The following is an 11882-nucleotide window of genomic DNA, read 5'->3' on the forward strand; positions in this document are numbered from 1 at the left end:
TTGTGCTGCCTACACTGGGGGCCTTTGATAAGAGCCACACCTGCTTGGCACCATTGCGACCAGCTGCACAAAACGGGAACCTAAAATACCTGGGCATTTTCTGTGTTGAAACTAATCTGCTCTGGAAGAGGTCTCTGGCTTGGGAAGGCTGGGGAAGGAATATTCCTGCTGCTCACTTAATACATCTAGCTGAGGTCAAACTATGAGGACAGAAGTTAGGACTCCAGGCTCCACCTGTAGTTAATGGAGAGGTATTTTCAGGGTCAGCTAATTCAGGGCATTTAAAACAACAGTGAATAATTTGCTGTTGGAGTTTCCATTCGCAGATAGCAGCAATGGACTGAGGTTAAAAGTAGCAAGGGGGATGGAGGGATTAGACAAAGAAAAACTTCATACTAACATAGTTTCAACATGGCAGCATCTGTTACAGTTTTATGGTACAATTTTATGTCATTTCTTTGGATACAAAGGCAGCTTAAAAAGTTTCCTCTGCTGCCTGCTGGTATCCAGCTCTTACAGAGAGGGCTTTTTCCTGCCTCCCGTAGGTCTCTCCATCCATGTTTTGTAACAGCTTGTGGGACCCTGCAGCAAATTGGATTACTTAAATGACTGGGGTTTTGTTGGGAGGTGCTTTTTTTGTTTAGAAACAACAAGGGTTGTGGAGTGTTTGTTTGTGTTTGCCCTGAACATCTCAAGGATCTGGTTTGGGCTAAACCCACAAACCATGGCACAGCTGGGCAGGAAGAGGAGCAGACTGCAGTGCCGGCATCTATCTGCTTCTGCCTGAAACCCTCTCCAACTCTGCTGTTAAAGAAAATACAGAGGGACTTCACAAACACCATGAACCGCCCTGATAAATAATGACCTGGTTTTGCATAGCTGGGTTTCTGGAGTATTGAATGAACCATGGCTGGCAGTAAGTTGAACGTGTCTGTTTTGGACTTACAAAGAAAATGACAGTTTCAGCTTTTGGGTCCCTGAATTTGCCATGTTGTTTGAAGTATCGGATTAAAAGACAGGTTTGGATATGAACTTTTTTCTTAAAAAAAAAAAAAACAACAACATGTAACTGCCTGTTATATAGTCTTGTCTCCCCTTAGAACTGTATCCAAACAATGTGATAGGGAAAGGTGTAGGAAAAAAAGTACCTCATTTAAAATGTTTCATATCCCTTGCTCTCTGTGAAGGGTTAGGTATCTCTTTTACTCAGTACTTATTCCTGTACTGATCCGGACATTCCTGACTTTCTTTATAACTTTTTCTGATTAGCGTGACCTGGATGAAGCTGCATAATTCTCTCCCTTGTTCTAGAAAAGTTAAAAGACCAGAGGAGGAGAACAAGACCTTTGCAGACGCACCCTTCATCCATCTCGTTCTGAAGCATGGGGAGGACTTCAGGATCCCCTTGTGATCCCCTCAGCCACTGAGCCCAGGCTTGCTCAGAGAATTTAGTTTTACTGTAGCAATTCTTGAACTAGTTTTATCACTTACATAGCAAGGCTTTTCTTTTTGCACTTCATTATTCTTGAATCTTATGTCTGTTTCTTACTCGAGGTGTTGTTTTCTTTTTCTTTTTCCCCTTTCCTCCTGCAGTCAGATGTACACTGCAAATGGCACAGACAGTGCCTCCTATTGTGGCTCAGGCTCAAGACTTCACATATGTAAAATGTGACTTGCAGCACTTTCTTTGAAGCCTAACCACAGCCAGGGAGCTGTAATTGCAGTCTTTGATTTGTGCCGACTTCACTTGTGGATTGGGCTTTGCTAGGGCATGCCTCGCCTGGCGAGACTTCAGCTGCAGCCCCCCAGTGAAGCCTTAGATGTGGGAAGTCTTCAGTCTCCTTAGCACATGCCTGTGGTTTCTTGAAAAGAATCCTGATTTGACCTGTTTTATATCTGTAAGGCAACACCATCATCACTCGTATTTTTTAGGTATTATTTGGTTTATCAGCAGTAGAAGCAATTTCCAGCGTGTAGCCTTAATGTGCAGCAGGGGAAAGGCTGGATTCTAGATCCTGTTTTCAGGATAGCTACTCTATAATTTGCTGTACTGCTTGGAAATAAAAATACGTGGGGCTTCCCTGTGCCTGTCCCCTTGCATAATCACCATGGTGTCTGCAGCTTCTCTGGAGGAGCTGGGCATAGTTAGGAGCTATGGAAAGGAGGCAGGCACTGCAGTGCTGCCTCTGGATTGAGAAAGAAGCAATGGCTGCTGTTGGAAAAAGCTGAGGGCCAGAGCAAGGCCATGGTCGTTATTTTAACCTCCTGACTTCAAAGACAGCTTGCTGGTAAGGGAAGGGGGGAGGAGGCAGGGAACCATCTCAACAGAAGAGCATTTCATTTCCTTCAGCGAAGTAGACATTCCTGGCTGCTAATGGGGAGTAGCTCTGAATCACAGCGCTTGTATCAGACTGCTGTGAACTACTGGCCTGGCGCCTCAAGGCCATTCCTCAACAGGAAGCTGAATGTTTTCATGTAAGACTGAGAGGAAAACCTTCCCAGGAAGAGCAACCTGGACCAAACCTTTGAAAATCTGGGATGAAAAGGCACAAAATAAATATAAAGCTGCAGGGTGCTCTCCCCAGTGTTGCTCTGCTGTTTGCTTGGCCTCTCTTTCGTGCTCCTTGGAAAGGTAGAGCCCTTCGTAGCTCTTTGATCCACACGTGTTACGGAGCACTGCGCTTTACGGAGCACTTTATAAAAAAATTTTTAAAAGGCAGGAAGCTCAGGAGGCTTTTTTTAGTTGGGACACGGGCTGGTTTTACGAGGAAATAGGAATTGAATTAGTCAATACAGACCACCTCTGTTGAAACCCTGGTTTGCCAGTGGACTTTTAGCTGTGCTGTTTAAGAGGCCTCAGTGGCTTTAAATGTCCTTTTGTGGCTACCAGCAACAGGTGTAAGTTATTCCTTATGTATCAGGGATGGCACTGTGTAGGCAACACGGGAGTCTGCATCAAATCTTAGCTATACAGAGCAGTTTGCTATCAAGTCATGCTGTTCTTTTCTACCTTAGTCTGCAGCTAAAGTTAACTGTCCTGAACTTTCCTTTGTGCGGCAACAATAGCCACATGGGTGACCTCTGATAAGGAGTCAACTTGTTTAATAAGATTTTGGGACCTCAGCTTATGCTGATTAAATTCAGAGGGTACAAAATCAATTTTAGAGGCTTTCTAGCCTGGACTACATGAGGCAGTGTAACTCTTTACTCAGGAGCTGCCATGCCACTCAGCCACTATGAGTGAAACACTTTGTGTGGTAATGGTTTACATGGAAGCTGCAGCAGATGGGTGGTGGGTGCTTAGTTATAAATGGCCCTGTTTAAGTACTGCTGAAATGTAATGTAATGTAAATTTTGCTGATGAACTCAGCTTGTGGCTCTTGCAGGCTTAAGCAGTCTATCTATCATGATTAGTGTAAAAGAAGTTTGACTTGTGGTTTAAACCATTTCTTCATAAACTTGTTCTGTCTTGCCTTGTGTGACTCAAGGTGCTGGCAGTGTATCTTTAGGTGACTAAGCATTTTGTGTTTCTTCTGGTGAAAATTCGTTTACCTTCTCCACTGAACTGCATTCTTGTGCTAATTTTGATCACTCTCAAAAGCTTTGCTCATTAAACCTTCTATTTGTTAGGCAATTGAGTAGTACATGGAGACCTAGAGGTTAATGTTGATTTTTCTGAGATACCAATAATCTCCAAACAGTTACTGGAGAGCATGTGTCCATGTGTGGAAAAATGTCTGACTTGTTAGAGAGATTTTGGGTGGAGACCCTGATATAACAGCTTGTCTGGATCAGAATGGCAAGGGTGATGGTTGAGTTGGCAATTTCATAAATCAGCTGATGTAACCCAGAGACCTAGACTGTTCCCCTCTGGATGAGGAAATCCTGTTAGCCCTGTACTGTGGGCCATTTCACATGCTCTAAGAATATAAATCCTTCCAAGATCTAGTGAACTTTTCTGCTAGGGAGGAGGCCCATGGTTCTCACACAGCTGGAAGATGTTCCCTACCCCACTGAAGAGCAGAACAAATCCTCCCCAGTCATGAGGATGGATGGTAGAATCAGTGTTCACTCAAGCCTCATCCACCACATTCCTCTACCAAACTGCTTGCAGAAGACAGCATTTTTTCATGTCTGCAGGGAGTAGAGCTTGAGGCTCTGAAATAGAGGTTTAATTGACCTCAACCACTGCACTGCAGTACTAAAGCCCGAGGATGGCTAATTTTGTAATGGTATCTGGGTCAAATGTTATAGATAAATGAAATCCACTACTAAAGGGAAGAAATTCTGTAATATGCTGATGTTTAAAACCCCACCTTTCTAGTTGGTGGCTCTTTACAATGCAAAGTACTTTCCATAAATATAGTTCAAGCAAAAGCAAGTAGTAATAAATTCTGCATTTAACTTTGACATTGTAATGCACATTCCATTAATAGAGCTGTAAGAGTTACAGTGACCCATCACCAGCTTGTTTGAATAATTTTTTTTTTTTAAAGGCTTCAGATAGTCTTTATCACACACTCTCTCTCTCTCTTCCCCCCCCCCCTTCCCTGTAGGTGGGAAAAGAAATGCTTTCTCAACTTGCAAAGCAAAGGCGGCGACACCAGGACCCCTTCTGGAGATGGAAGCTTGTTAAACCCTAGGTGTGTCCTTCATCCACACAGACCACCCCCAAGGAGTCTGTCTAGGATGTCATTCACCCTGATGTCACTGCTAGAGACACTGAATCATAAAGACAATCACTGCCAAAATCCTTCCCTATCACGAGGTCCAGCCCTGATATAAATAGAGCAAATGAGCTCCTGGGTCAGCAGAGCAGCTTTTGTCTTCACCTCTGCCTTGCACTCTTAAGCCCCCGTCTCATCTGTGTCCATATTGAGTCAGCAAACACAGTAGCATGGCTGTCTGTGCCTGCTTCAGCCAGCAGAATTCCGTAGACCACAGCTGCCCCATACAGCACATCGAGGGATGGAATTTGCCTGGACCAGGATGATGCGCTCAACCTTCTTTTTATTTAATGGTGCGACAGGATCAATTTTGGTTTTAGCTTTTTTTAAGAAACTTGAATGCTTTTATATTTTAACTTTTAGTTTGTAATTTCTTTGGTGTATATTTTACTAGGTATGAGCTTAAACAAGTGTCAAAAATCTGAAATACTTTTTAAATAAAAGGAGTTTTTCTTTTTTTTTTTTTTTTTCTGCCAGAGGAAAAATCTGTATGGAAAAAGGTGGCTGTTTTGTTAAACTATTTGTAACAAATAGTGGCCTCTCAGTCTATATAATACAGTGTCCTATAGAACTAAATAAATGTAACAACAGTCAGCTGGTCAGTAGACATGTTAGTCTTGCATCATCTACTCTGTAAACATAAGCAATACATCCAGCAAATCTGACTGCAGTGAGTTCTCCTTCTCACCCATTCCCCTTCTCCTTGTAAAAAGCCCAGCACTTGAATTATTACTTCAATTGTTCTGTATTTGTATCTGTTTTTGTTAGCCTGTTAGTGGGATTTTATGCCAGTTGTTGAAATGAGCATTGATGTACCCATTTTTTAAAATAGTAAGGCACAGCCTTTGCCAAAAATACTGTCAACCAATTTTTTTTTTTGTCATTCCAGTTTGAGTTAATGTGCTGAGCATTTGTTTTTTAATAAAAGCTTTGTAATAAAATGAACGTTAACTGTCTTTAAAATTTGCTTTAAAAAAAAAAAAGGGGGTTTGGTAGAAGCAAGCTGAAGAAGACACAGTCACTTGAAAGGCTGAAGACTTTTGGCTCAGTCTTCTGTTGTAGGAAATACAGTGTGTCTGCTCACCTGAAGTGATTTGGGAAAATGATCTTTTCTTTCAAAAGTGAGCAGAAGTCTCAGATCCATAGCAGGAATAAGGAATGGGGATGTCTCTTGTGCTGCTCCGTTAGCTTTGGCCTAAGTGGAAGTATTAAGGATCCCTTCATCATCATTTTCCTAGCAAAATCTTAGGGAGCAGTGGTTTTAAGCTGATGATTACAAATATGGATTTGCTTCTTTCTGGATGTGCTCCATGCCCACACAAGAGGTAGAGGCCTACAGTTAAATTTCTTGTAGCTGTATAAATTATTCCTCAGTCAGGGACTGAAGCTGGCTGCAGAATCAGCTGTGCAAGGCCTGGTTTCATGGTCTGAGATCCAGAGTCAGCATGGCCTGCCTACTGCCAGTGGTGCCTGGGAGATGTTCCTGCCGTAGCAAGCAGCACAGCTGCCTCACTTCTACTAAGAGACGTAAAAAAAACCAGACACTGGAGCCACAGATGGAACTACTCCACCTATTTTTGAGTGGAAAGGAAATATTATGAACTGTACATTGAATCAGCAATCTTTATATTCCAGCTCCCAAATCTTGTTTGGCATGGGACTGGACTGAGTCAAGCTTCAGCTACAAGAAATGACATAGGTCAGTTACTGCCTAAGGAAGCTTAGGAATTGGATTGTTTATAAATGACCCTTTAACTTGGTTGCATAAGAAATTTCATAATTAAAAATGTTATAAAACAACTTCCTCTTAAACCAGTGTGCACTGCACACATGCCCAGTTTTAAGGCTGTAACCAGCATATTAGTTCTTGCAATATTTATTTCTGGCAACTGGTGATTACGTTAAAAAAAAAAAAAAAAGAAAAACAAGTGACCAGGCTCTCAGATGGCAGGAGAAAATATCTCATGAGAGAATAGCAACTGTATACTGGAGTTTTGCAAGACTTGGCTATGTTTCCATTCAATTATCCCAGCCTTTGCTGGAAACCTGTCTGGCTTTTGGTTTGGGGTTTGGTTTTGTTTTTTAAAGGGGAAAAAAGGCAAGTACTTAGTGCTGTAATTGTTCTAAATCAAGGATTACTGCAGTGAGATCTGCAAATTACATGTTCCAAAGACAACAGTTCTCTTTGGAACTTTATAAAACATGACTACTGTTTAGATTTTGTAATGGCTATTTAAAGAGCCATTTATCCATTCTGAAAAAAAATTGTTCCAAATGGAAGTGTCAGCTTCGTGTAGCCCATTGTCCCTAATACACTGTTGTGAACAGTTGCCTGCCTTAAGGACGAAAGGTCTTTCAGCTCTAATAGTGAAGAAAAAGAATTTGGAAGCTAAAAATAATATCTCTGCTGTTAACATACAGTGAACAAGCACCATGTGTTGGGCTTATTCCTAGATCAAAGACCTTTCACATACAGCAGCTATGGGAAAGGCTATCTAATATGCAAGGCTTAGGATGCTGCCATGAGAGCACCTGAAACAGAGTAACCCTGCTATCCTGGAATACCCCCTGTGACTTGGGTCTGTGTCCACTCCTGCCCTCCCCTGCTAATTGGCATTTGTTCCTGTGGGACTGAAAGAGCCCTCACTGTACTGGGCCAGCTGTCAGTGGAGACAGATGAGCTAGTAAAGATGGCCAAGCGATGATGGTGCTACCCTGGCAGTAAGACTAGGTTTAAATCCTTGTGACATGGAACAAATTGTTCCAGGTGAGACTTAAACCAGCACCTACATTCCTGATGTGCAATTCAGGCAGACATCAGAATCTAACCTTGTCTCTTTTGGGTGCCTGAGGAGATTATTATCATGTATTTTCCACAGAAAACATCTTAAAGGATTTAAGTGCTCCTACCTAATGCCTGAGTTAATTATCCAGACACTTCTGTACAAGCATTCACAAACCACTCTCTGCCCCCACCCTTGGTTCTGTGCATGTACTAAAAGCAGTTCTTGCACGGATCACAGCACGGGTAGTCTAGTTCATAAACACAGAGCTATCCCAGTACCTAGGAAACATAGAGCCTTCCCCCTCCCCTCACCAAACCCAGCAGATACCAAACAGGGGAGTTGAGCCAGGATTATTTGCAGCTAATCAGGCCAACATCACAGGATGGCCTGGTTCCTGAGGCTTCTGGATCACCTGGACCAGAGCCATTTTCCCTGTGTTACATAAAAGAACAATGCTTCATCTAACTTTGGCTTCTTATGCAGCAAGTGATGACAGATTCACTAGTTGTGCTTATAGGGACTCACCAGTTCTACTGAATTATCTTCTGTTGTAGTTTCCACTTTGGATTAGGCAACAGAAAAGGCAGTCACTTAGTTTGATGGCTGGGTCAATTTGCAGAAAATGTAGGACCTTAAGGACCCAATCCTTGCTCCAGGCTCTAGGACAGCAGAATCCACAGCATCAGTTGTCTGCACTCCTTTGAAACCACTGCAGTGCAGAAGGCTTTGAAGTAACTATTCTGTTTCCTGGTGGTCTCCTGCTCTGATCTACATGGCAGCTAATCAGGCTAAAGCAAGACTGAAGGCAGAAAATGAAGGACGCTACTGAGACTTAAGAAATGCTCCGTAACCTCTCCCATAAGGCAGCTGCAGTTTTCTCCCTTCATTTGCAAGGGGACTAACACGCAAGGAAGCCTTTCCTTCAGAACAAGGACCTAACACAAAGTAGAACAGTAGAGGGGAAATAAGTAAGTCCATAAATAGCCAGAAGTCTGTCAGCTATGAATACCTTTCTTCTAAGTCAGGTCAGTGAAAAACTACTGGGCTAAAAAGGAAGCCAAAAGGAGAAGTTATAACAGGAAAATGGTTGGCTATAAACACATTCCAAGATGAAACCAAAAACCTAGAAAGTATGCCCAAACACATTCATTTCTCCACAACACATCAGGAAGAGAAACTGTGGATTAATGTATGAATTTACCTGAGTCTCCTCATAGATATGAAGCTCAGGTTTAGAGAGCCAAGCACGCAAATGGGCATCTGCCCAGGAAAAGGAACATATGTGCCAGAAATAGGAGAAATCAACCTCTTAATCACCACTTTTTGGCCAGGTCAAAACAAGGATTGAAATACTGCTCTCCATCCTCCTAGATAAACAGTCATACCTTCAGGCCATGGATTTTAAATGATGGCTTTCTCTTTGGACACTCCTCATGCAACAACTATGCCTTCACTGAATCACAGATGCCTGCCTGGCTGAGATAACAGTCACTGCATACCTGGTCTGGGAACCTTAGAAAACCAAGGTTTTCTTCTTGTGAACGCTGTTTCACAAACCACATTTTGATAAACTCACCCATCCCATCCTTCCAGAAACCCAACAAATACTCAACAGGTTCATTGACCTGTCAGCTATGCAAAATCAGCATAAACCAGCAGAGCTAGGAGAAAAATTTCTGCTTCATACTAGAAGAACAACTCAGCCAAGAAGTGGTCTGTACTGTTCACTGTGCTGAGAAAAGGTAACTGACATAATAAAATCTTCAGCAGAATAAGAAAAATAACGTACTCCAAAACTTACTGATGGTCAGAAGAGTTATTTCGACAGGGCATTCTTTGAATTTGTATAAATTTCCTACAGCTAAGAAAAGTGGCTAAAAAAGTCCCACAGGATATCTATTTGGCTGTGTTAGGACATCTCTGTCTTTTAAGACAGAGAGAATAAGCCACAGAAACAAGGACTCATCTTGACAAAGCGGAATGCTGTAGAAGGATTAGTTCTTCTTGGCACCTGCTGGGTAACAAAAGAGGAGACAGCACACACCACAACAGGGCAGTGACTACGTCTCTAGACGGAAAAAAGCCCAAGATGGACAAGATTCTCCCATTCTAGTCATTGCTTTTGCTACCCTGAAATACGTTTCCTTTTTACTCTTCTCTATGTTTAATTTTGTCATGATTAACATCAGCAGCAACAACTTCTTTCATTCTACGCTCTGTTAATGCTAAATTAATAGGCAGTAATCATATTTGCAAACAAATCATCTGACAGAATAGCCACTGCTTTTTTTCCTATAAAGACCTGATAGCTTCAAACTGTAGTCAACTTTTTATGACAATAACCTGAAAGAATTCACAGTCAAAACATCCTAATCTAATAACTCTCAATAAATTTAACCATGAATGCTTTTAGCCACTGTTTGAAAATTCAAATTTTAGAAGGCAGATTTCACGTATGGTCAGTTTCCCTTTGAATGGGACTGGTATAACTGCATGACCCAAAAATCAAACCACTCACAGCACTTAGTGAAACACTGAGCAGTCTAATTCTGCCTACACTGGTACTAATATTTAATTGTTAGTAAGTGTGAATTTACTGAAATTACATACTGAAACAGAAATGCAAGCTGTTTCTCAATATTCAAGTGGTTTATTCCCCTCTTCCTCTTGTCCATTTGATTTCACTTTTACTCTAGGGCTCCTCCCTCCTCCCCCTTCTCTCCTGTGTTTGACTGACTCCTCTGCTCTTGGCCTGTTCTCATTGGCAGAAAGAGTGCCCTGATGATGGATGGAACAGCTTTGCTAACTGCTCTCACCCACTCAGAAGCAGTCTCCCCTTTCCAATGACCTAATGCTGGATTTCCTATGAACCTAAAAAAAATGGACTTAAATCTAGCACAGGTCTAAGACTTATAGTGTATTTTCATTCTGTCCAGTTTGGAAATAAACACAATTTGAAAGAAGAAAGGGGAGAAAGACTATTTTCTAGACAAGTGAAGGAAGAATTTCCCTGCATATGTGTTCCCCAAGCATATTTGAAGGATGGTACTTCCTTAGCTCCCAGGTATGTTGTGAGGATCAGATACAATTATATGTAACTTGTGTAAGCCACAGACAGAAGAATTAAGAGATATTTTAAATGAGATGCATACAGGTACAGTAATCATAACAGCTACCACACAATTATATAAATATGGAATTTACTGTATTTAACAACCAAAATTCAAAGAATTCTTCAGATCACCTTACTCCAGCCATTGTCTCACTATCTTAACCCTTTGCCATTTTTGGGCAGGAGTAAGCTCACTTTCAGAGGCAATGGCAAGGAAAGACAGAACAGAGAAAACAAAGCACATAGAAAGCTGATGGGTGTGGATTTAAGAGTTTCACCTGAACAATTTTCTATTGGGCACTACTGCTATTATAGAATTTACACTGCCATGATACCAAGGCAGTGTGGAGAGATTCATGCTAAGGCTGAGGGTGTGACTAAGTAGAAGTAGCAGATGACAGAAAAGATAAAATGGAAAAGTGCAAATACCAGTTCCAACCACATATCACTCTCAGCTGAACAATGAAGACTTGGCAGGACTTTCTCACCTGTCCCTTTACCAGATTTCATACAGTTTTAGACATTGAGGCCAATGCTTAATTAAATTAAGCAGAAGACAACCCCTAACCAGGATAGAAAAGCCTGCCACATTCTTCACAGCATACAAGAGTTGGGGTTGAAAGGTGTCCTTGCCAACTCACATCTTGAAATCACTTCTAGTCAAGGGTGTCTACAGTCCTCAAAACACAGCTGCCAAATAGCAAACTTTGTTACTTGTCTCTCCATTCCCCAGCAGATTCAGCAAGTTCTCCAAAGCCACTTCTTGCCTGCAGAAGGTAGAGAATATGGCACTTATTTTAGAATGATTTCCCAATTTTAATATAAATCTGTTGCAAGCTGAGCTATGTGCCTGTGGACTAGCACTACTCTCATAAGATGAATGACATGAACTTCTGAGTCAAACTGATACCAGCAATAGCTAAGCCCAGTCTTATCTGTCACTGAAACAATTCATTCCCTAAAAACACAATAAAAGCATATTTTTCAAAGTCATAGTTTTCACTAGAAATTTTCCTCCTTGTAATGTTAGAAATGCCTACTACTGTGGTAAAGCTCTGGCCTTTGCTAGAAAGCAATGAGTCTGTGGGTAAAGATAGTGCCAATTGTATGACCATTTGACAGACTCATCATTGTTTGCCATTATTCTCCCCTTCCACCTCTGCTTCAAATATCACATGTCAATAGGCTAAGCAATGATTTCAGTTGTAAACATGTGCAAATAGTATTTAGAATATATCTCTGTCTTTGAGGTAAACT

At 41.6% G+C, this 11882-nt stretch overlaps 1 protein-coding gene across 2 annotated transcripts in view; it reads left to right on the forward strand.

Moving 5' to 3' along the window:
• Positions 1-5595, forward strand: part of LEF1 (lymphoid enhancer binding factor 1) — a gene marked incomplete at both ends in the record, with an annotated part of 70178 nt that extends 64583 nt beyond the window's left edge. For both annotated transcript variants that reach the window (XM_084204918.1, XM_084204920.1), the window contains one exon: positions 4557-5595. In XM_084204918.1, the coding sequence (XP_084061044.1) occupies positions 4557-4636 (80 nt within the window). The remainder of the gene's footprint in view (positions 1-4556) is intronic.
• Between the last annotated feature and the right edge of the window lie 6287 nt (positions 5596-11882).

The sequence above is a fragment of the Fringilla coelebs genome (assembly GCF_963513975.1).
Source record: "Fringilla coelebs genome assembly, chromosome: 4".
Lineage (NCBI taxonomy): Eukaryota > Metazoa > Chordata > Aves > Passeriformes > Fringillidae > Fringilla > Fringilla coelebs.